The sequence below is a fragment of the Entelurus aequoreus genome, linkage group LG09 (assembly GCF_033978785.1).
Source record: "Entelurus aequoreus isolate RoL-2023_Sb linkage group LG09, RoL_Eaeq_v1.1, whole genome shotgun sequence".
In the NCBI taxonomy this organism is placed as follows: Eukaryota; Metazoa; Chordata; class Actinopteri; order Syngnathiformes; family Syngnathidae; genus Entelurus; species Entelurus aequoreus.
Genome location: NC_084739.1, coordinates 26,474,947 through 26,501,133, shown reverse-complemented (window position 1 = coordinate 26,501,133; position 26,187 = coordinate 26,474,947). Strand labels below are relative to the sequence as shown.

The window sequence follows — 26,187 nt, the reverse complement described above, 5'->3', positions numbered from 1 at the left end:
GTGGGTGTGTTGCGTGTGATCTACTAAGACTGCGTGTACAATTGTAAGTGGTGGAGACCGCCTTATTTAAATGAGGATTTTGCACGTACTTTAGTGTCAACACCAGAGAGACTCTCTCATGCTCCTACCTGTGGCGTTTTACTATATTTTGAACATTGCAGGATTAATGTACTACTTTTTATGGGCATTTTAGAAGCAGTCATGCAGTGCATCTACATTGACACAACTTTTTTTTCTTTTTTTTTACCGCTGAAGGTGCATGGGAGGGAGGCTGCACTTACTCAGCTCAAGACTTCAAGAATTGTTTTTCATATGAGAAATATTTTAGTAATTTATATTCGATGTGAATAAAACGAACGTCATTAGGAAATACTAGAGGACACCAAAATGCATCAATTGAAATAAGTTTAATTAGCCCTTTAAATCCCCTAGCAGCCACAAAATAATACAATTTTGATGCTGAAAAGACACACACGTAGGACAGAGGATTCTCGTCTGTCCATCGTCAGTCTGTGCAGCGCAAGCACTGATCCTGCAGCCAAGTGTGGAACTGTCAGTGTACACGTCTTTCTGACACGTGCTGAATAAAACGCAAAATAGTGTTCGCAAAACGGTGATGACTGTTGATTAATTTACATAGCGTGTGCTAAGTAATTATATTTGCATTTTCGTCTCCCTGTATTGTGGGCATATGTTTTGCATATTAATGAAGACAGAGACGCAAAATGGAAAGCATGCCTTATTCAGCTCACTTATCAGACGCAATCCACTTTGCACACTTTTAATAGATCAGTTTTGCGTGTGCTTTTAGGTTTGCATGTCAATCTTTAGTAAATCAGGACCTAAATGTCCTTCTGGATTGTCCATGACAATTTATTATATCAACACAAAGTTCACAACAATTCAGGAAACGGCTGAAAAGTGATCTTGCAGAAATGGGAAATACTACACATGATATTATTGTGTAAGTTGCATCAGAAATTTGATTGTGTGTTAGCTTCTATACAGGACAAACATTTTAGATGTTGTACTCAAACCATACATCTCTATATGACGGATCCTCAGTAAATCCCAAGTTTTTGAAAAGCTTTTGGGATTTAATATTCTCCTCCTCAATTTGGCAGAACACTGGGTAGCCGTCAGCAAGGAGTCTGCGGGCCATGGCATGGACCAACACTGTGGCATAACCTTTTTGTCTGTACTTGGGCAGCGTATACAAAACCCCGATTGCCAAGTAGTCATACACCAGAACCCAGGATACAGGCTGACCCTGATCATCAGTGATGCAGTATGATGGGAAGTTGCTGATGAGAAACATAATTAAGTTGCATCCACGTTCATCCCCGCCATACTTCCAGGTTCGATTCACCAGGTCAACATGGGTAAGATTGAGAGATGAAATCTTGGATTCGACCTCACTGTAGAAACAAAGACGAAAATGTTGCAGTGGTATCTTGTTAATAAATAAACAAATACACTAAATATGTTGAGTGTTTTTATAATCAACTAACCTGCCAAATGTTGGTTTAAGCAGAAAGGTACTGTCTGGTAAATAAATAGAATGTGTCGCTGCCAAGCGTCTGTAGCTGACTTGTCTGTTAGTTGAAACTTCTTTGAGCATGGATGTGAAAGAAACATTACACCCTGCAATCAAATGTACATCTAGTAAGCCTTGATGCTGGAATTTAGACAGTTCAGAGAGAATAATGATGTTCTGCGTACATTTAAGACATTACTGTACATACTACAGCAGTGATGTCAAACGTACGGCCCGAGGGCCGCATCAGGCCTGCGAACAGGTTTTATAAGTATAAGAATGAACCTGAAATTTTTAATGAAACATTTTTGTTTCATTTTACCATCACATGGACAAAGATAAGACCTTCTGGAGGAAAGTTCTGTGGTCAGATGAAACACAAATTTAGCTGTTTGGCCACAATACCCAGCAATATGTTTGGAGGAGAAAAGGTGAGGCCTTTAATCCCAGGAACATCATCCCTACTGTCAAGCAAGTAGTATTATGCTCTGGGCCTGTTACAATAAATTGTAGCTAAGATACAGAGGAAGCTATCCTCGGGGAATTGTAGCAAGCTACAATACTTTTTTTTTTGTCCTGTCCAAAAAACAGAAAAACAAAGCAAACGTGATGCGTTTTTTAAATTAATGCGCTGCGTATGCTTAAAATAATCAAAATATGTAATTATTAGAATATCATTATAAATAGATAGATAGATAGTGATGGAACAAGATATTTTCCATATATCCATATTTTGTGTTATTTTTTACTTCCGTAGTCATATTACAAAACAGCTAGTGCTTTTCCAAATTGTCTGGTTAGTAAAAGGTTGACTGTGTGTTTGAGGCCTTGGAGCTTCTGGAATGCAAGCGGTAGACAAAACAAGAGGGTGGAAGACACAGGAAGAGTGAGAGGAAGGCAGACCGATCTGGACCGGGCTAGGGAACGCTTGGGTGCTGGATTGGTCTCATTATTGCCAAAGCTTTGACAATAAACAACGAAATACCAACTACTGCTTTTGGTGGTCAATTTAACATCAGCTTATTTGCCATTAAAAGAACTTGGGAGTGGACAGCAGACTTTGACTTCCTTGGGAGGAAGAGCTGTCGACGCAACAATTTGGGGGCTCGTCCGGGATGGCACGCTGTTGATCGATGACTTCTTGCAATCTTCTGGACAGACTCAATTGGCCAATTCAAGGTGAGCAGAACCTTTCTTTTTAGATAAAATCTGCGTTAGGAGTCTGTCCTGAAGTCTGTAAGTCAAACACTATATTGTACCCCAGACGCAGAGCTGTGATTTCGATAGATTGATTGCATTTTTGCCGAGCCTGCCATTGCATTAAAATTGTAAATAAGTGGTCAACTCACGGCATTGTGTCTCGAGTACCGTGACGGGCAGTTTCATTGACGAGTAAACTAATAGTTGGGTGTGGCTCACCCTGGGTAGTTGGTCGCCGCCTAAAAGAGCAACGGGGTGATAGATCCCAGTGTGATAAGACACTAAAACTAAGGAAGCGGGTTGATAGATCCCAGTGTGATAAGACACTAAAACTAAGGAAGCGGGTTGATAGATCCCAGTGTGATAAGACACTAAAACTAAGGAAGCGGGTTGAAAGATCCCTTTGCGTTGAGGGCACTAGAATTAAGAAAATATAGACACAATGGCCTTGGAGTGTGCAACTCACGGCATTGTGTCTCGATTACCGTGACGGGCAGTTTCATTGACGAGTGAACTAATAGTTGGGTGTGGCTCACCCTGGGTAGTTGGTCGCCGCCTAAAAGAGCAACGGGGTGATAGATCCCAGTGTGATAAGACACTAAAACTAAAGAAGCGGGTTGATAGATCCCAGTGTGATAAGACACTAAAACTAAAGAAGCGGGTTGATAGATCCCAGTGTGATAAGACACTAAAACTAAGGAAGCGGGTTGATAGATCCCAGTGTGATAAGACACTAAAACTAAGGAACCGGGTTGAAAGATCCCTTTGCGTTGAGGGCACTAGAATTAAGAAAATATAGACACAATGGCCTTGGAGTGTGACAAACAGAAATGTGATGGCGGCGGGGCAAAATGTGATGATTGGCTACCATTCAATGATCAATTGAATGGACGGTTGTCGACAATGGAACTAGCAGGTAGAGAAAAAAAAAAAAAAAAGGAGAACGTTCCTTGAAAGGGTTAAGAGGGAGTTTACAATACTCGAAAAGTCGTGAACTCAAACGTCTGGTAAAATAAAATAAAAAATAAAAAATAAAAAAAGTAACTGGAAGTTTTATGGTAAAGTGAAACGCAGAGAGTGTGTGAGTGGGAGTGCTTACGCACGCTCGTGTGTGTGTGTGTGTGTGTGTGTGTGTGTGTGTGTGTGTGTGTGTGTGTGTGTGTGTGTGTGTGTGTGTGTGTGTGTGTGTGTGTGTGTGTGTGTGTGTGTGTGTGTGTGTGTGTGTGTGTGTGTGTGTGTGTGTGTGTGTGTGCGCTGGTGAAAATGGAACACTCAGGGAGAGAATTTAAGAGTTTGGCGTATGATAAAAGTAAACGGGGATTACGTGGAAAAACGAAATGCAGCAAAAGAAACGATGATTAATGACAGAATGAACTGATTGTTTTTTTTGTCTGCCGCGCATGCGCAAGACAATTCAAACGACCCGCCCAGACTTTGACTGACACCGCCCCCTACTCCAGTGACAAGAGAAGGAGGTATTAACACGCCCCCTCTAAGATTGATCTTGCCTCCGAAAATTAACCCCTTCTACACGTCTGTCCATTTTCCTACGGCAGACATTTTTGACAAATGACATTAACAATAGGGGAAAAGGATGTTTATAACCTTACGTTACGTGAATGGTTTCTAGGACAACAGAAAATAGAAACATTGTGTGAAGTGTAAGGAAGAGTTAGGGAACAGGAGGTTGTTCGTAAAGGAAAACGAAAGTGAAAGAAAGATGAGAAAGTGACAAATGAAAGTATTCGTAAATGGTATGCTGTTGATTGTGGTTAGCTGCAAGTTTGTTTATTTGTTTGTTTAGTTGTTTGAGTGAAATGGGAAGAAATCAATAGGAATAATTAGATGCAAAATGGAATAAAACTATGAGTGCGATGGAAAATGAATGAATAAATGAAATAAGTTCATTTTGGTCATATAATCAACCATCAACCATCAACCATCAACCATCAACCATCAATCAATCAATCAATCAATGTTTATCTATATAGTCCTAAATCACAAGTGTCTCAAAGGGCTGTACACGCCACAACGACATCGGCCTATCCTATACATTCACTGAACATTAAATTACCTGGAACATCAACGTTAAAAGAGAAAGTATTAACCGCTTATTTTGCAAGTCTGACCATTTTCCTCCAGCAGAGGGCGGTGCACACCAGACATTTTTGACACATGACAATTATAGGGGCCTACTTTAATATAAGTCTCTTGCCGATGCATACATGCAAGCCATTGTTCACCTTGTTTCCCACCTGTACCTCCGGGAGGGAACCTTTGGCCAAACACTTTGGACAAAGTTAACCCTGATATACACGGTGCCAAAAACAATATATGGCAGGATATTTTATTCATCCCATGCAAAATAGGGCTAATGACAGAGCAACAAGGAAACGACTACTTAAATTACAGATCGCTGAAGATAAAAGGTTAAAAGAACCAAAAGGTCAAAGATCAGCTAGGGTATATTCAGCAGTGGGTGACCTTGCTTTTGAGTTCCAACAGGTGGAGGAAAGAATCCTCAACAGACGTGCGGTTGGACTCGGGTGGTGGACAACACGATGCTTCAAAGCCGGTCTGGGGTAGACACTGTTTCGGCTGTGACCAGCCTGGTCACTGGAGTAGTGACTGTCCGAACATTTCCGAACAGGAAAGGTTCCGTCGTGCCAACAAACGAACACGAAGGCGTGTAAGAGGACGCCCACATCAGGAGCCGCAGCAGGAAGTACCGACAGGACCCCTGCTGGACATGAGTGTCAACGGACAATTTTATCAGCCACCCATTCGATTCTGAATGCAGAGGTACCAAAAAAAACTGTGTGCTTCCTCTTTAAAGGTCGAAGGCTTCGCTGGGGTCACAAGAAGGTTAACTGTCACCAAACCACTTCCGGTTCAGATTGCTGGACCTCCTTTACAGACTGTACCCTGACATTCAAATCGCAAAGAAGGAACATTCCTGGTGTTACCTGACGGCTGAACCACCCAGCTGCGACACCACTACCAAGCATACCACAGCCTGAAACAACAGGAATGGCTCTAACGGTGAAAACCCTGACTGACTGAGATGCTTCCGTGTGTTCTGCCACCCGACTCGCCATATGTTATGATTATTTATATATGTTGGAACTCAAGGTGTGGCTGCTCATGTTGACCTATCTTTGCAACAGCTAGCATGGTATAAGATGGACACAATTGTGTCCCACATTGTTCCCTTGCTCTCTGTCTCGCCTACAAAACCAAAGAACTTAGGTCCAATGATAAGACACGGCGTAGCTGCCAAACATTACACCGACACCCAAATACCACATTTTCAATTGTTTAGGTTTAGCCCATGGTTATGTTAAACACATAACTATGGGCTGCACTTTAGACACCTGTAGGCTACGAGGAGCTAGCAGCTACACAACAGCTGAGCTAAAACGACACATTACACATTTAAGCATATCAAATAATTATAGTTGCTCATTACATACACATAGTCGTCAAGACAGAAGTCTGATAGAAAGTATTCAGTAACAAACGTGTCCGCATCATTCAACTTTCTACAACATGAGCTTGACTTAATGAATTATTGGGGCTACCAGGTGTGGTAAAATTTCAAAATACTATTGCTAAAGCATTCGCCACAAGGGTAGTATTTTTCTAGTATTGGTGACAATATAAATATAAGCATATTTGTTACTTTCACCATATTGAATAAGTTACATAAAAGCTAGGGTTTAGTTGAGTTTGAGTTAATTGTGATAGTGCTAAGGGGTCCCCTACCCTAACACCACCCCCCAGTGGACCATAGAGGCTAAAGAGACAATCATTGACCTCAAACATGACCTGTCCTCCGCTACTTGACTATTAGCTGACCTTTTTCTGAGATGTTTCTGAAAGTGATAGTATGACTAACACAGTCCTTTTTTCAGAAACAGAAGGGGGTGAGTGAGGGTGGATACAGACTCCTTGGAACAAAATCGACAATCATCCGACTTTGACACATTCCATAGTTTTAACGTTTTTCCCGTGGGTAAGAAGTTATAACTAATTTTAATTTGAAAATAACGATTTTACACATCGATAGTAGTTTAATAGATCAAATTTAGAAAATGGAGGAGGTGAGGGTGAACCATGTATAGTCTTTGACTTCACTGATATGATCAATACGGTACAAGGGAAAAGGTACGTACTGACTTGTGTTGACAATCACAGTGGTTGGCCGGAAGCAACAACAACCTCAAAAGAGGATGCAATATCAGTAATTAAATGACTTGTGAATGACCTAGTACCCCAACATGGTTTCCCCAAAAAGATTAGGTCAGACAACGGCAACCATTAAGAAAATACTCACTTAGCCTTGGTCGAAAAGGCTTTCGGACTAGAACACAGGTTTGGGGTACCATCCTGAGTCCCAAGGTAAGGTCGAAAGGATGGACCAGAACATCAAAAACTAATTGGCTAAAATCTGTGCACAGACCAAATATAATTGGATTGACATGTTGCAATTAGCGTTAATGATCATTCGAAGGTCCGTGAATAAAACTGTTTTACCGCCCTTTGAGTTTTTCACCCTATGAGTTGCATACAGGTCAGCCATTCACAGGACCAGCAGCCCCCCATGGAAGGAGGACTCAGCGTAAAACCAAAATGGTATTTTACACAAAAAATTGCAGAATTTGTGTGCCAGTTCTTCTGTACAGATTCCCTTCCGCCCGCTGAGAGGGTCAAGATCAAGGTCATCAAACGCAAGTGGATGGAGCTCAGGTGGACTGGTCCCTTCAAGGTCGTGGAACGGACGTCCCACGCCCTTCGACTGGCTGGTGGAGGGGACACCTGGTACCACCTCTCCCTCTGCACTACAGCTGAAGAACCTGACAGATTACCAACGGATGTCATTGCTGACATCGCCACAACATCTGCCCCTCAGCCCAGGAGACGAGAGAGATTTTCTACCTACATTACTCTTTTCAACTTCTATATTGTATATCCTTGTGTGAGACCAATCCAGTATGCTAAATGTTTCTTAGTTTTTCTTGCTTGTTTGCAGCATAACTATCTGTGTCGTTACATTAAGTGAAAAGTTTGATGTTTATCCCCGTTTATCCCTTGGGCGTGTTCTACTGTCTTTGTGTCTCAGTTCATCCTTCCTGACGACAGTGACTGACAAGTGTCTAAGAACATACAGCGGACTTTAAATAGACTGGGTCAAAGGGGATAGCAAGACTTATTTTTTGACCTGTGCAGTGTGATTAATTACGGGGGACACAATAGCTATTACCGTGGTAATAACCTCTATATTTGTTACGACTCAACCCTGAACCATTGGTGTCGGATGCAGACAACATACTCTGGTAAGTTGTGCCCATCTTCCCTTTTATGTTGTTTTGGGGCTTGACCTGACTGATACAGACGCTAAAGGAATTATTAAAATTAATGTCCTTGAGAGGGCGTTAACTACCTCTACACCCTCTGTAGCACCTAAAGTACCACCCCACCTCGGTGGTGTTTCAAAGGCTCACATCCGTGCGTGCTAATGACATCACCACCGAAGGCCTGGTAACTTTGACCTTTGACCTTAGGAGCGGGTGCAGACAACCTGTGGCTCAGGTGGATGCCAAAACCTGGGTGACTGTGTTGCTTCTTCCGCTGGACGTCCCTTTTCCCACACTTACCCCGCCCCTTTTAAGTTGACTGACATGTGTACCCTTCTGTTGACAATGCCACCCGACTTCTTCCCTTTGTGGCCCAAAAGCTGAATTACACGCGTTTTCAAATTACAGGACCCTCTCCGTCCCCCAACAAATTGGGTGACATCAACCATTACTGGTGCACCACACTGATAGATGGCTCTAGGATAGGCCCTTAGGCACGAGCTGACTTATTCTGGTGTTGTGGGAAGCACAGATTGTACATTAGAATTCCAAAGTTATCCGTGGGGCTTTGTGCTATGGTTAGACTGGTGACCCCACTCACTCTAGTGGGTACCAAATTAACTCCCCTTGTAACTCCTGTCTCAGCTGCCACTCTAACTCCCCGCCGACGCCGTCATGTTTTATCTCGGAGGAGTGTAAAGGGCTCCTTCGATTTGACGAGGAACCCTGATGGTGTTTACTTTGATGCAATAGGCCAACCAAGAGGAGTCCCCTCACAACATAAATTGTGGTGTGAATCCTGTGCAGGTTTCGAAAACCTTCCTATCATTGGTGCTATTTTCCCTGTGACGGCTACTAAAAATGTTGAACGCATTAACTATGTTTTTTATAATCTGTTGAGACTGACCAACCTGACTCGTGACGCCATTGAGGGACTTGCTGAACAACTTGCCCCGACCTCCCTCATGGCCATCCAGAACCGCATAGCCCTTGATCGCATCCTAGCCAAGGAAGAAGGTGTGTGTGCAATGTTTGGTGACCAATGCTGTACCTTCATTCCTAACAACACTGCCCCCGATGGCTCAGTTCAGAGGGCTTTAGAAAGCCTCCATGCCCTGTCCAGGGAACTTACAGAAGTTTCAGGGGCCTCTGACCCCTTCAAAGATTGGCTCCAGAGCACATTTGGCAGGTGGACTGAGCTAATTAAGTCTGTCCTGGTCTCAATTGGAGTTTTTTTGGCCATCATAGCCTCATGTGGCTGCTTTATCGCCCCTTGTGCTAAATCTTTATGCACCCGCATCATTGTTAGAGCTGTAGAAGGTCAACCCCACCCTGTTTCTGGACTCGTTATGTCTCTGAAGGGGGTCGAGCAAAATGGAGACTTTCGAGAAATGTTGGTTTCCTTCCCCGACCCTGACGACAGTGACGTGGACTCCCTCCATCTATCTCCAATGTAAATATGCTGTTGTTTTTATTGCTAGCTTGCTCAAAGAAAAAAACAGCACCTACTTTAATGTGGGGCGTGCTTTAGAAGTGTTTAACTAGTAGTAAAAGATCTTATTAAAAGATCTTAAAGGGGGAGTGATGGAACGAGATATTTTCCATATATCCATATTTTGTGTTATTTTTTACTTCCGTAGTCATATTACAAAACAGCTAGTGCTTTTCCAAATTGTCTGGTTAGTAAAAGGTTGACTGTGTGTTTGAGGCCTTGGAGCTTCTGGAATGCAAGCGGTAGACAAAACAAGAGGGTGGAAGACACAGGAAGAGTGAGAGGAAGGCAGACCGATCTGGACCGGGCTAGGGAACGCTTGGGTGCTGGATTGGTCTCATTATTGCCAAAGCTTTGACAATAAACAACGAAATACCAACTACTGCTTTTGGTGGTCAATTTAACATCAGCTTATTTGCCATTAAAAGAACTTGGGAGTGGACAGCAGACTTTGACTTCCTTGGGAGGAAGAGCTGTCGACGCATATAGATAGATAGATAGATAGATAGATAGATAGATAGATAGATAGATAGATAGATAGATAGATAGATAGATAGATAGATAGATAGATAGATAGATAGATAGATAGATAGATAGATAGATAGATAGATAGATAGATAGTACTTTATTGATTCCTTCAGGAGAGTTCCCTCAGGAGAATTTAAATTCCAGAGTTCAGATCGAATTTAAAAAGGAAAAAGTAAATAAGGGGGGTATAAATAGAAATAAAATATTACAATATATAGATATGTGCCCGTTACTATATCACATACTTTTATCATGTATATAAAACCCTAATGGAGGTGTTCGGATGTTTTTTAGGGGTTTTATAGACAGAATTGAACAGCTTTTATAGGCTCCATTGTAAGCTGACTTTTAATCGCATTTATGTAATATTTAGAATGCATTAAAAAAAAAAATCTGTCCGTTGTCATGTCTTTCGTAATGATTGTGAACGATAGGCAAAATTCCCCCAAAAAGTGCAGTTCCCCTTTAAATCGGAATTCTTTACTTTGACATGCGCAGAACCTAACATAAAGGGAAAAGTGTGTTATTATTTGGGCAATGGTGCCATTTTTTGGACAAATTTGCTAACTGCTGGTGCTGAAGAAGCAGTAGACTTCCACTGTATAGACAAAAATGGCTTTGTGTATTTCTGCTTGTTCGACGTTATCACAGTATTTATTTTTTTTAATAATTGTTTTTCCTTCTGTTCACTACTTTTGGTTTACCTCTCTTTTTTAAATGAAGCTGTTCTGTGCTTTTTATGTTGATTCTTAACAGAATGCTGAAAGACAGCAACTGTTTACAAATGCGAAGCAGACAGAGTACGTTTTCAAAAGTATTCACAAAACAATGTTCCAACACCAGCCAGCACCCAAAGCTGAACATATATCAACCTGATTACAAACTGAGTGCAGGTGCACTGGCAGACAAAGTAAAGATGCTGCATAACAAGGAATAGGAAGTGAAAACTATTGTAGCGGTAAAGTCCTATACTCTTACTGCTACTGGTTGCCGAATATAACTGAAGCTAGTTTAGACGTGTGCAGCTGGCTAATAATTGATGTCCAGAATTGTGTCCATGTTTAACACAAATATTTATTAACATACAGTCACGTAAATGAAACTCACTTTGTAACAAAAACGGTAAATAAACGGGAGCAAACCAATCATAGCCTGACACAGTCAAAAACTGTTGCGCCTCTACTCAGCAACACCTGAGCAAGATCCCAGCCCCTCCCTAAATAGACTGGCACTTGGCCTTGAGCCAACCCCTTTAGTGACGTCATGAATTTGACGGACAGAAAGAGTAAATGGCTATAACACACCAGCCCCTAATTGCTACTGGCGTGATGAACAGAGCAATTGAATTAAAAATAAATACATACAAATAGAGCCATAATACCAAAACAAAACCCTTTTTCTTTGGTTTTCATGTTCCCTTTTGCAATAATGCAGTTATTTTACTCCATACCTTTCACATAGAAGGCATATCTTTGTTATGGGTCTTTCGATTATGCTCGTTTTGGTTTGCAGACTGAATGCAGTGAGCCGAGTGGGCCACTTTTGGTAAGCAGAACTGGCGCTGCGGGATAAACTGAACGAGAATCCTTTTAGTCCTGGAGGAGGCAACAAAAACAAAGAAGAACAGAACCTAAATGAAAAACCTAAGCTGTACATCAAGCAAGAATGGGAAAGAATTCCACCTGAGAAGCTTAAAAAATGTGTCTCCTCAGTTCCCAAGCCTTTACGGAGCCTGCGGCTTAATTTGACGCAACACGGGGAACCTTACCTGGCCCGGACACGGAAAGGATTGACAGATTGATGGCTCTTTCTCGATTCTGTACAAGGCCTTTCCTATCAGGAAATGTTACCAGTATTCTTCTAAGTATCCAACTTCCTCTTGGTGCTGAAGCATCCTTTTTCATTTGTCCACGTTTGTCGCTCTTGTAGCAACGATAAATACTCGCAAATCCACCTTTTCCAAAAAAGGTCAGCGATATAGACTCTGCCTCCATCTTCTCTTTGAGTACAGATCCTTTTTTCTTTCTGCTTCCAAACTTTGAGTCTTGCCTTTTCCATTTCTCTCTTTTCCTTCTTCTCGTGTTGCTGCTGGAGAAGTGCTTGCTCCAAGGCTCTTTGTCTTTCTAGCTCTAGAGCTCTCTCTCTGGCCATTGCTTGCTCTCGCTCTTCCTGCTTTTTGGCCAAAGCATGTTCTCTCCTGCCTCTCCTTTTCCAAAGCAAATTTTTTCTCCCACTGCAAAGCTTTTCTTGCTCCTCTTTTTCAATGCGGAAGCTTTGAGCCCACTCATGGGTTTTTTGGGCTGAATGTGTTCCGCCAATGCTCTGGTTGATATGCTGTTCCTCCAACCTGTTAACGATTGTGTGGTTAACAGTAACTGTGGGGCTCCCATTATGCTGGTTGTTGCCTTGTATTGGCCCATTATTTACCCACCCCAGTAGGGTTCTGACAGCATAGGGTCCGTCTCTTTGGCTGTTAATCACCTCCCATGGTTCCATTAACTTGGAGGCGTTGGTACCAATTAACAGGTCCACGTTGGCAGTTAGTCGAGGGATTTTGATGCCTTTGAGGTAAGGCCACTTATCTAGCTCTGCCTCACTGATCAGATGGTTAGTACCCACAGCCCTTTGAGTGAACATATCGGGAAGCTCAAAAAACTTACTGCCAGTAAGATTAGAGATTTTCAGGCCATTTACAACGCTGCTAGGGACCGCCTTACTGTGCCCCATGGTGCGCAAGTGGACTCTTGTTCTTCGGCCTTCTGTATTCAGCCTGTTCAGTAGCTGTTCAGAACAGAAGGTCCCTGTGCTTCCTGGATCTAAGAAAGCATATGTCTGGACTATCTTGCTGCCCTTTGAGCACTTCACTTGAACAGGGAGGATAGGTAAAATCCCATAGTTGCCAGCCCCTGTATGGCCACAAGTTGATGATGTAGTGCAAATCTTTGCTTCTATCTTTGGCGGATGGCTATTTTCTCCACTTTCCAGATGCCTCCTGTCAATATGTAGCACTTCGGGATGTGTCTTGTTGCAGTAAGAGCAAGTGATGCGCCTGTCACAACTCTTGCTCATGTGCCCTGTGCACAGGCAACCAAAACACAGGCCTTTTTCTTTTAAAAAGTTAAGCTTTTCCCTGTGCGCCTTCTTTCCCAGTATTGGACAGTGCTCCAGTGCATGTTGACTTTTACAATAAAGACAGGGAATACAGTTTGTCTTGGAGAAGTAGATGCCTCTGTTCACAAACTTATTCAGGTGTGGATCCGATTTAGGTTCAGTGGCAACTGCCACCTGAGTTGCGAAACTGCTTCTTCTGAACTGTGATTTGCTTTGATGTATAGGCTTGGGTTTGGTTATTGTTTTATTTCGAGGAATGTCCTGAATGTCGCCAAAGACAGGATCTGAAGCAATTCTGACCTGCTGTTCAATAAATGTCACAATGTCTATGAAACAAGCACGTCGCTTTTGTTGGTCAACAATGTCAGCTGCTTTTCCTCTCCACTGGTCCCTTAATTTGTAAGGAAGCTTTTGTATGAGCATCTTCATGCTAGCTGGCATATTGAGCTCATCCAAGTACTGCAGCTCTTCCATCGCATTGGAGCATTCTCGCAAGTAGAGTGCATAAGCTTGGAGATTTTTCACATCCTCAGACTTGATGTTTGGCCAAACCATGATTTTGTCCAGGTAGGCTGCTGTTATTTTTAAAGGATTTCCAAAGTGTTCCCTTAGTAGACGTTTTGCTGTAGCATAGCCTCTCTCTGGAGGCATATGGAGGCAACTGCGCACCAAATCTCTCGGCTGTCCTTTGGTAAACTGCTCCAGATAATATAAGCAGTCACCACAATCATTGGTTTTTGCCTCCACACAACAATGCTCAAATGCTTTTATAAAAGCCTGAAACTGCAATGGGTCACCTTCAAAAAACGGAATATGTCTGTGTGTAAGTAATTGGGAGGTTTGTGCTTGAACCAGGAGTGCCATCATTTCATTTTGCCTTTGTAATATAGTGTGGGATTCACCTGGTATTGTGTTATTGCCTTGAAATGATTGAGCTGCTTGAGGTAAATGTTGCCTTGATTGGTTTTCCACAGGATCCAAAGTTGATGAGCGAAGTGGTTGTTTGTTTGGTTGAGGGTATGAATGAACCTTGTTTGGGGCCTTCTTGGCTGTGTGAAGCTCTGAAGGAGCAGCTTTAACACACTGCTGAAGTTGTTGTACAGGCTGTGCAGGCACTTTTCTCAGTTTTGTCCCTTGCCTATAGGACTCCATTCCATCAGACTTTTTGCTCCTGCCAGAAACACTGGCTTCATGGAGGACTGACAATTGAGCATTGTGGGCTGCTATTTGAGCATCCAACTCCATTTGCTCCTTTTTCCTCCTTATGGCCTCTGCTTGTTCTTCCTGTTCCCTCTTTAGAACTGCTGCCTGCGCCTCCAATGCATGAATGTCTTTTAAAGCAATAGCACGGGTAATAAGTGCTGCCTTATCTGCCTCTGCTATTATGCGAGCAGAAGAAGTGGAATACTTTTTGCTTTTGTTTGAGGTTGTGGAATTATTGAGCTTTGATAAGACATTGGATTGAACATTTGAAATGCTGTCGTGGGGTTGTACACTTTCATTTTCAACAGCAGAACCATCATTTTCAACCTCATCATCATCATTGTCATCATCATCATATTGAGAATACATCAACCTGTCAACCTTGTCAATAAAACCATCAAAATTAAACATTTTTGCTTTGTACCATGTCTCATGTTTAGTACACTCATCATCTGGCAACAGAGACAACAAAGTTTTGTGCACTTTTCTGGTTTCATGATAAAAACTCATAAACCTGCTAAATTCCTCCTTTAGCTCATGTGAACGTGTTTCGTCATTTAACACGGCAATGACCACCCTCTTTCAGCGTTGAGAGTCTTTGCAACTTTGATTTTCTTTCCCCCTGCAAACTTTCAATTTTCTGACCTAGATTCATTTTTACCACACGTTTTTTCCCTTCAACCCCTTGCCCAACATTGTCACGTTCAGCCACATTGTCCTCCTGTGGCTGTTTATGTTCATCAGCGCACATTTGTGCTCCCTCCTCCTCCATTTGGAAAAGTCAAAGTTTGTCAACCCGCACGCAAGTCAAGTCAAATAGTCACCAATGCATTGGATTGTTCAATATTTGTGTGCACACATTTTAACAATGGCCGTTTCGTTTTTGTTTATGTCGGCGCGCCGCTAAAACATACCACACAGGTGTAGGACTGGCACCACACAGGTGTAGGACTGGCTCAACGCTGCTCCGCGTCCTCCTCCACGCACGGCACGCACGCACATGGCTTGGCTCGGTCGGATGATGTGCTGCTGCTGCTGCTGTCCCCAATGTCCAGTGGGACTCGTAGCTGTCAATGCAGAGCTTGATCGCAGAAGGTGTCCGCCGCTTCGCCGATCCGTTTCCTCGCCGCCGGTCGCCAAACAAACGCTGACAACGGCCCGTGCGTTCCTCTTCCAAAACGAGCCTCAAAGCTTGTTGCTTCCCAATAAACAGCTCACGTTCCGATGAGGCAGTTTTTGACTAAGTGTAGCGGTAAAGTCCTATACTCTTACTGCTACTGGTTGCCGATTATAACTGAAGCTAGATTGGACGTGTGCAGCTGGCTAATAATTGATGTCCAGAATTGTGTCCATGTTTAACACAAATATTTATTAACATACAGTCACGTAAATCAAACTCACTTTGTAACAAAAACGGAAAATAAACGGGAGCAAACAAATCATAGCCTGACACAGTCAAAAACTGTTGCGCCTCTACTCAGCAACACCTGAGCAAGATCCCAGCCCCTCCCTAAATAGACTGGCACTTGGCCTTGAGCCAACCCCTTTAGTCATGAATTTGACGGACAGAAAGAGTAAATGGCTCTAACAACTATAAAATAAGAGTGCAGGACAGGAACTAAAAGCTAAACATAGGAAGAACCAACACATCGACTCATTTACAAAATACATTTATAACACAGCTTAATTGACAAATTAATATAAAATAGAAATCACTATGTCATAAATTCATAAAAATAAAATATTCCTTTATGAAATACATTTATATTTATCATTTTTCATGATGATAATTTTGCTTCATGATGATTTTCAATGATTTTAACAGGTGTGGTTTTGTTCTCTTCAGCCTCTCCTGAGCTCGCATTACTGACTGTAAAGCGTAGTAAATGACACATTTAAAGGCCTACTGAAAGCCACTACTACCGACCACGCAGTCTGATAGTTTATATATCAATGATGAAATCTTAACATTGCAACACATGCCAATACGGCCGGGTTAACTTATAAAGTGCAATTTTAAATTTCCCGCTAAACTTCCGGTTCGAATCGCCTCTGAGGTTTGACGTATGCGCGTGACGTCAATCATTGAAACGGAAGTATTCAGACACCATTGAAGTCAATACGAAATAGCTCTGTTTTCATCTCATTATTCCACAGTATTCTGGACATCTGTGTTGGTGAATCTGTTGCAATTTGTTCATTGCATTATGGAGAAAGAAGCTGAGCAAGGAAAGAAGAAAGTTGTCGGTGCGAAGTGTCTATTCTGCGAGGGAAGTCAGCAACAACACGTACACAGCCGGCGCTTCTTTGTTTACATTCCCGAAAGATGCAGTCAAGATGGAAGAACTCGGACAACAGAGACTCTTACCAGGAGGACTTTGATTTGGATACACAGTTGCGATAACGTGAGTACACAGCTGCGCTTCCAAACATTTGATCGCTTGCTATAACTAGCTCGAGCTAGTAGCTAGGAGCTAGGAGCTAGCATTATGATTAATTTGTGGCATATTAAATATAAATTGTACTGTTTCGACTTGCACTTTTTTCTGTGTTTGAAAATGCCAATAAAAAAAAGTTGGATTAAATATAAGCCTGGTTGTGTTGTGGCTAATAGAGTATATATATGTCTTGTGTTTATTTATTGTTGTAGTCATTCCCAGCTGAATATCAGGTCCCACCCGCGCGCTTCCAAACATTTGATTGCTTGCCCGTACGTGCGTGTCATGTACGTAACTTTGATTAAATATATAAGCTTTATGAACCTTGGGTTAGGTGAACGGTTGTTTGGGCTGAGTGAGTGTGTGTGTTATGCAGGTGTTTGAATTGTATTGGCGGGTTATATATACGGGATCCCGTCCATATTACCCGCTCGAGCTATAACTAGCTCGAGCTAGTAGCTAGTAGCTAGGAGCTAGGAGCTAGCATAACAAACACCTAGGTGTTTTTATGCGGGATTAATTTGTGGCATATTAAATATAAGCCTGGTTGTGTTGTGGCTAATAGAGTATATATATGCCTTGTGTTTATTTACTGTTGTAGTCATTCCCAGCTGAATATCAGGTCCCACCCGCGCGCTTCCAAACATTTGATTGCTTGCCAGTACGTGCGTGTCATGTACGTAACTTTGATTAAATATATAAGCTTTATGAACCTTGGGTTAGGTGAACGGTTGTTTGGGCTGAGTGAGTGTGTGTGTTGTGCAGGTGTTTGAATTGTATTGGCGGGTTATATATACAGGATCCCGTCCATATTACCCGCTCGAGCTATAACTAGCTCGAGCTAGTAGCTAGGAGCTAGCTAGGAGGTGTTTTTATGCGGGATTAATTTGTGGCATATTAAATATAAGCCTGGTTGTGTTGTGGCTAATAGAGTATATATATGTCTTGTGTTTATTTACTGTTGTAGTCATTTCCAGCTGAATATCAGGTCACCCCCGGCTCTCAAAGCATCTTCCACTCCCCACTAGTCCTTTACTTGCACTTTCCTCATTTAAAAATATTTCATCCTCGCTCAAATTAATGGGGAAATCGTCGCTTTCTCGGTCCGAATCTCTCTCACTTCATGCGGCCATCATTGTAAACAATAGGGAACTTTGCGTATATGTTCAATTGACTACGTCACGCTACTTCCGGTAGGGGCAAGCCTTTTTTTATCAGATACCAAAAGTTGCGATCTTTATCGTCGTTGTTCTATACTAAATCCTTTCAGCAAAAATATGGCAATATCGCGAAATGATCAAGTATGACACATAGAATAGATCTGCTATCCCCGTTTAAATAAAAAAATTTCATTTCAGTAGGCCTTTAAGATAACAACAACATAACACAAGGAATGGAGGACACAAACGTTAGCAACAGTAGTATAGCAATGTGAGAGTCAGGGCTAACACTACAATCACATTTTGACAGCAACATCATGCTAGGTTAGCCTTGCTTCTGAAGTAAAACAACATCAAATTGACAATTCCTGCGTCTGTAGCCAAATGACGGACAGTGGGCAGAGCTCCGGGCTACATTTAAGGACATATAGCAAATACTTTTTTTTGTTGTTGTTGTTCTTTTTCTCAACACAGTGCAGGATCGAGGCTTCCAAAAATAACCAAACTCTTGTATAATGAATGTTCCTTACCTACAGGAATATAAGTGCTCCAGTCGATTATATCTTCCTCCGTTAGCATTTTTTTCAAAACCTGCTCATCCGTGCAGTAAATTGTCGTCTCTGGCACAAACGTAAGTTCTTGCTTTATGTGAAAAAACAGAAAACAAAATATTGTCATCAATGGGTATGAAACCAATGGATAATATGATAATATAATGGTGTTATATTGGGATACAGACTTACCTCTCGGTCAGGACGAGTCATGATGGCCTGAAAATCTGGCCACTGATCAACAACAAACTGTACATTACTTGGTTTGTTTCGATTGAAAGCATATAAGAATCCATAGACCTACAAAGGCAGAAATGGATCAGCTGTGACTTACAAGCAAAAACAAATTTGATTACTTTTTCAGTAAAGGATTGATGAACATGTTCAAATGTTGGCAGGTATACCTGAAAACTCCTGGGCAAGTATTTCAGCAGAACTCTCTCTGCAATCAGTACTTCTTCTTTTTGCAAAATCTTCATCTTTGGGCACTACAGATTGCTTTAAACATTGACTTTTCTGTCATTACTTTGAAATAATTCAGCAGTTCAGATGTCATCCATCTGCAAAACAAATCACTTTATTATTTTTGTGCCACGCAGATCTCTGTACTTCTGCTACCTTTCCTTGATGGGATTTATGGCTTTTTGAAAGGAGCCGGATCTGGAAGAGCCGTTCCTTTCAAAGAGCCGTTCAACAGACAGGCTCATTATTTATATATTTTTCTTTTTTTAAATCAAGGAAACAATCACTAATACCAGTTATACGATAAGATGTAGATCAGAATATTATGTCCTGGGCATTAGGTTAAAGTGCATCCGGCAGTGGAGGCTCCTCTATGGGGTCTTGGGGCACTAGGAGGTTAACCCATTTACTACTGTTACCCCAGGTGGCCCTTGGCAAAGGCCTAGTACCTGACTGCCCCCTATGCAGTGATACTGTGAAGACCTCAACGGCGGAGTAGGCGGAAGACGGTAGATGTAAGAACTATCGCAACGGCTGCAATGGTGGAAGAAGGCACCCTCCCATCCATGTGGGCCCAGTTATGGGGAAATAACAACCCAAGACCTCAACGGTGGAACAGGCGGAGGATGATCGCTAACCCTATGGAGCGTCACAAGGGCTGGTATGGCGGATGAAGGCTGCAGCAGAAAAGGGTCCCCAGTCGTCTTGGACTCCATGCCACTGGACCCTGACCCGTATCTGTCAAGGATCGTGTGGTGACTGTCTGTGCACCAGTCTCCCCACGTTAAACAAAGTCACGCACAGGCATCCTCCATAAAGAGATAACCCCTACCAGGAGGATCGTCATACTCGCTTCGAGTGACCGCCGATGAGATCAGAATAATTACATTTACACAAATATTACTCCATTAGTGGGAATTATTCTTAAATATTAGCTATCATTTATTTGTTGTTGTGTTTTATTGTAAACATTGTAATAGGCAGTGCTATGTTTTGTTGACATCGTAGATCAGAGGGGTCAAACGTATGGCCTGAGAGGTTTAATCCGGCCCGCAAGATCAGTTTGCTAAATATAAATATGAGCTCCATTTTTTAATGAAATAAATGTGTCCACTGGATTCAAGTGTGACCCATATCACACATGACAGTGTTTGAAGATGACAATTCAGCTGATTTTAAGCGCTCTCTGGAGTGGCTGCCGCTACTCTAATCAGCGCAGGTGCAAACAATCAGTTTCTCCTGTTGAGGCTGGCATCGGGTGGCGACAGTATCGACGCACAAAGCCTTCTTTCATTGTAAATTATCTACTCAACGGATAAAATAATGGAACGGTAAGATGCAAAGACTTAAGTTAACTTGACCATCATTTTTTTAGTTAGAGTTCCATGCAGCGCTCAAAATTTATTGAATGCACGATGCGCACCCTGAACTCCATTCTAAAAATGTATGTTTCTACATTTGTTGTGTTTGTTATCTTTTGTTTTATGTTTAAATATTCCATATTCACATTGGTTTAGTTTGTAGTTATGTTACCTTGGTTTTGGCTATGGTGTCATTTTGATAATGTTTTTTTTGTATATAATTTTATTGTTTGAATGATGATAAATGAATGTGTTGCGACAGTTGCAGATTTAACCAATGTGGTGGTTTGACGACACACTCCATTGCTTTTCCAAATGTTTTCAATGGTGAACTGCCAACATGAGGATCCTAAACAGGAAGTGCTTAAAGTTCAATGGTTTTGTAAAAACACAGAAGCAACGTCTAAGTTCATTGATTTCTTCATGGTGTTTTTGAAACTGCACCATTTTTTTCCTCAGAATTTTCAACTAACGCGAAGTGTTTTGCAAAGATGAGTATCTGTAATGTGTACATTTTCCAAAAGTGCTTGTGCTATTTTTGGCTGAAGTAAGACAAAGAAAACAAGCTGAAGTTGTCTTTATTTCTAAGTTTTAATGCCATGATTTTACCAGTCCGGCCCACGTGGGAATAGATTTTCCTTGATGCAGCCCCTGAGCTAAAATGAGTTTGACACCCCTGCCCCAGTTACTCGATGGTGCTAAACAGCGCCTCGTGGCAGCAGCGCTGCGCACCTCCTGACCTGACTACTTCGTTTAAAGGGTTAAGTCAGGGGTGAGGGAGACTCACCCAGGTACAGTACAGGTGCGAAGACGAGTAACCGATTTAGTATTGCACAAGCAACTAAAACCTCTACCTTATAGCCGCCCCCTTTTCTGGTTAGTTGCATTTGGTCAGGACCCGGGGTAATTCACCCATCTTATCTAGCGACGGGAAGTAGGACACTGGTTTGAATTTTCCTTCACCTAAAAAAAATTCATTTTAGCAATAAAGAACAAAAATACACAAATAATAAGTAAGAATAAAACGCATTAATGGATATAAAAAGTTTAAATGACCAGTGTCAAAGGATAATCTCAGAGGTTTATAGTGTGTTCTTTCTTAACATTTTTTCCCAGTCGTTTTTTTTTTGACATTACGGCAATGATATCGTACCATGGCTCAACAATTATTTGGTTAATTACCAATCATAAAATTGATAAAATTATTCCAAAACTGTAAATGTTAACACATAATTTTTGTTATTTTTGCATTTTATGTAAATGTATTTATTTAATATGTATATTTACTTTGATTTTATTTGCGCTTCACTTAAGCACTCCGTATGATAATTGATTTTCAAAATAAATCACGCAAATGAAATCACTTAGAAATCCTTTAAAAAATAATTTACAATCTTAAATACAGTTAAGATCACAATTATCCAATTGAGAGTGATTCTCTTTGTTTGTTTGTGGGTATCGTTCAGCTGGAAATGACATGCAGAATACAGTAGGATTACGTAAAGATGTTATCACTCACTTTGTTTACAAGGCTCTTCGACTCCTGCAGCTCACCTGGCTATATTCAGATTTAAATCAGTCCACTTCATCAGATGACGCAAGCCCCAAAACACCTGAACTGCATGTGGGCTCTGTGAGGATTAGCAAATCCACCAATTTTTAAACTTCAGGTATGACATCATTAGCATTCCACTACTGTGGATTGGTTGCTGCCTCTTTCTTCGTCCGTCTGTCAAATTGTTCCACACAGGCAGCATTCCAAAGTATATGAGTTGAAACAAAAAGGCATATTTATTGCCAGCTGCTTGCGTGTCAGAACTTGATGCCATTACTAAATTTTCCACTGCAGTGAACGCTGGTTTAAGGTTAGATCAGAGTTGAACTAAGTGAGCTGCTGTTGGCAGTGACAGCTGGGTGGTGTTTGAGGGTGGCTACTTGTGGTCAAGCCATCAAGGATGATATTCCTAAAAATCCTAAAAAGCTATCCACCTTCTTCTTGTCCTTAGCTGTCATTTTCCATGTCTCAGATTAATAGAGTAACACTGATATAACTACTGCTTCATATAATTTCAGTTTTCTTTGTAACTCAATATTTTTTCTTTCCTATATATAGTAAAGCTACAAAATTGAAAATTTGCCTTTTGAGGGCATGATTAGTCTTTCTACTACGAATGTTCATTTAATCTCTAATAAAAAAAATATTTTCCGATTCACCGTCTTATATTAATTTTACAGTGTGATTGTTTGATGCAAAGACAAGCTTCTGGCTCTTCGCAAAATGTCTGTCCTTTCCTTCTTTCCAAGGACTGATATACTTTTCCAGAGGGAGGTTTTGGTTGTCCTTGTACCTGTTGACTTTGGTTTCCATGGTAACGGCTCTTCTGCTGGCTTATCTTGATGATTATTGCCACTCGCAAATACCCCACACCCTCGTCTTCTGGACCATCTTCCTGCAGATGGCCTTTTGTAGCCACAATAGGAATTTTGGTGCACAATTTGTCCGTGCATCAAACGTGTGGTAAAGTCAGCTCTGAGGTGGTCACGTTACATTTTAGTTGCCCGTGATGTGATTGTCGTCACCTTGATGACCATGACAGCAAACTTCATCTTTGGTTTTCAGAGGAAATGGGACAACTTGTCTGAACTTGTCTGTTATGCCCTGCCTGTACTCACACTATTGTATTTACCTGTTTACCCTTTTTCATTGCCACTTGTATTGATCTTTAGTTTTACCCTGTAGTAGATCATTTTGCATCTGCAACCTGATACACACATGTTTTCCAGCGTTGACTAATACATACTAAAGTGGTCATATTATGATTTTTCTTCTACATTTAAAGCACTTCCTTGTGGGCTACATAACATGTAATGGTGTTTTTTTTTGTCAAAATTGTACATACATTTTGTTTTACAGATCATCTTCAAGCAGCTGTCTTATTGCGGGCCTCTACTGTGTCTGACTCTGTCATCTTTCCGTCAGCCATGTTGTAGTTTTTATCGCATCCATATCGAGTTTAGTGACGGACGTGAGTTTGAACATTTTTTTAGAAATGCATGTGCATGTACCAGACAGTCGGCCCCACAACAAGAGAATTAAAACAAAATAAGGAACTTAGCGACTACTGTACAACTTCGGACTATGTAGCAGACTCGCACAAAGCTCTTCGGGTAAACTTTGACCATGTATGGAGATAACCGCTGACGTCACATGTTGGAAAGCGTCACAAGTTGTTGCAAGTCAAAAGCTCCTTATTTGGAACAAGTTTAGAAGAAGGCAACATTGTTTAATAATTATCTCCACCATGCCTCCATGATTTAATTTCAAATGTTCAGGACTTGTGGGTGTCAGGCTTGTCCCTGACAGTTTGGTTAAGTTTTAGTTTTTCCTCTGTGTTTGTTTTATTTCCTGTCAGCACTCTTATTTTGGTTCAGTTTCCTGTTTGTCTCTCTGAGTGCTGTCCCCTCAGCTGTGGCTGATTGGCACCTGGCCACACCTGGTGTCAATCAGCCAGCTGCTATTTAAACCTGCCTTCCCCTCCAGTCAGTGCTGGATTATTGTTGTTCCGACCTGTCGTGTCGATATCAGTGTAGCTGTATGCGGTAAACTATATTTTGTAGCTGTTTGTAGCTTACTGTCTATTTGTTCCTAGTCCCTGTTTGCTGGATCCCTGCACTGGCCACCTGCTATCCTCTCCATGCAGGAGAGGGGGGCAAGAAATAGAAGTTGCAGGTCAACTCGTCTAAAACAGAATATTTAAAAGCTACAGCTGTGATTCTCAAACTGTGGTATGTTGGCATTGGCTCCATCTGGTGGTACACCAAAGACTCCCTTGATTACCTTGACTGTTGCAGTGGTCAAAATATTAAATATTCTTGTCAAATTAAACCTCTGCCTTGTTTTTAATAAATATTTAGACCTATTACGCTACTGTATTTCAATGTTGGTCATTATGGTGGTACTTGTTTTTTCTGAGGTGGTACTTGGTGAAAAAAGTTTGAGAACCACTGAGCTAGAGCATATACATGAGTTTTAATGTGGGACTTAAATGCTTCTACTGAGGTGGCATCGCTAACTGCTGCCGGTAGGGTATTCTAGAGTACTGGAGCCTGAATATAAAACGCTCTAAAGCCTGCGCTCTGGGAATCACTAATAGGCCGGCGTTCTTGGAACGTAGATTTCTGAATGGAACAAAGGTGCAATACAATCATTAAGATAAGATGGTGCCAGACCGTTTAGTATTTTATACGTAAGTAATAAGTCTTTGGAATCGCATCTTAAGTGTACCAGGAGCGAGTACAGGTGAGCCAATATAGGCGTGATATGATCAAACTTTCTTGTCCCAAAAGTCTAGCAGGTGCACTTTGTACCAGCTGTAATCTTTAATCCTGGACATGGGAAGACGTGAAAAGAATATGTTACAGTAATAGAGACGAGACGTAACGAACGCATGAATAATGATCTGTGCGTCACTGATGGACAGAATAGGACTGATTTTAGAGATATTAAGGTGATGAAAGAAGGCTGTTTTAGTATCCCTCTTAATGTACAGCTCAAAGAAGAGAGAATAATGCAGATAATTTTCACAGAGTCGCTTTGTATGATTGTTTAATTGTCAAATTTCAAAGTGGTATCCTTAAACAAATGCCTGAGTCTAGCAGGACCGATAATCAACATTTCCGTTTTCTTAGCGTTAACATGCAACTTGTTGCTGGACATTGATTGATTTCATTGTAACACGCTTCCAGGTGACTACAATCTGGCACGTTGGTCAGCTTTAGGGGCATGTAGAGTTGGGTGTCATCAGCATAACATTTATTCCCATGCTAAATAATTTCATAGTTTTCCAAAATCTTTTTTTATTTTAATTTTTTGTTGGGGTTTTTTTGTATTTTTAGTTTTTAAGAATCCATCCATCCATCCATTTTCTACCGCTTGTCCCTTTTGGGGTAGCAGGGGGTGCTGGAGCCTATCCCAGCTGCACACGGGCGGAAGGCGGGGTACACCCTGGACAAGTCTCCACCTCATCGCAGGGCCAACACAGATAGACAGACAACATTCACACTCACATTCACACACTAGGGCCAATTTAGTGTTGCCAAGCAACCTATCCCCAGATGCATGTCTTTGGAGGTGGGAGGAAGCCGGAGTAACCGGAGGGAACCCAAGCAGTCACAGGGAGAACATGCAAACTCCACACAGAAAGATCCCGAGCCCAGGATCGAACCCAGGACCTTCGTATTGTGAGGCACATGAATCAATTTATAAAAATATGTTTTTAGGCCAGCTCCATGCTTATTCAATGCACGTATACATCAGCAACCAAAGGGAGGTTTTGTAACCTGTAACCTGTTTTTAAAAAGTTTTATCATAAATACTATACCAAATAATACATAGCGAAAATCGGTTTGAATCGAAAATCGGGTTAAATGAAGAATTAATTCTGAATTGAATCATCACCCCAAAAATCAGAATCGGATAAAATTGTGAGGTGCCCAAAGATTTCTACCTCTGTTTACCTACTTACCTACATTTTTGTTGATACAGCGAGTTAAAGGGGAACTGTTTTTTGGAATTTTACTCGTCATACACATTCCTTATGTGACCCAAGAACATGCATGCTTTTTTTTTTTAGGCATTCTAAACATTAAAGAACACTATCAAATTGTGGCTAAAAATGCGGCAAATGGGGATCGACCTATATTGCCTATTAATTGCTCAAGAAATATCCAAAAACCACCAACAGAATTCCATTTGCATGCTGTGACCTGCATAACAAAGCAGTAGAG

General features: G+C 41.5%; 1 protein-coding gene across 1 annotated transcript in view; it reads right to left on the bottom strand.

The window, feature by feature from the left end:
* Positions 1-1,018: 1,018 nt before the first annotated feature.
* Positions 1,019-26,187, bottom strand: part of LOC133657846 (glycine N-acyltransferase-like protein 3) — a 34,064-nt gene continuing 8,895 nt past the window's right edge. The window contains exons 2-6 of the mRNA XM_062059629.1: positions 18,982-19,137; positions 18,770-18,877; positions 18,557-18,668; positions 1,512-1,644; positions 1,019-1,418 (exon numbers count right to left, since the gene is read on the bottom strand). Of these exons, the coding sequence (XP_061915613.1) occupies positions 1,019-1,418; positions 1,512-1,644; positions 18,557-18,668; positions 18,770-18,877; positions 18,982-19,056 (828 nt within the window). The 5' untranslated portion in view covers positions 19,057-19,137. The remainder of the gene's footprint in view (positions 1,419-1,511; positions 1,645-18,556; positions 18,669-18,769; positions 18,878-18,981; positions 19,138-26,187) is intronic.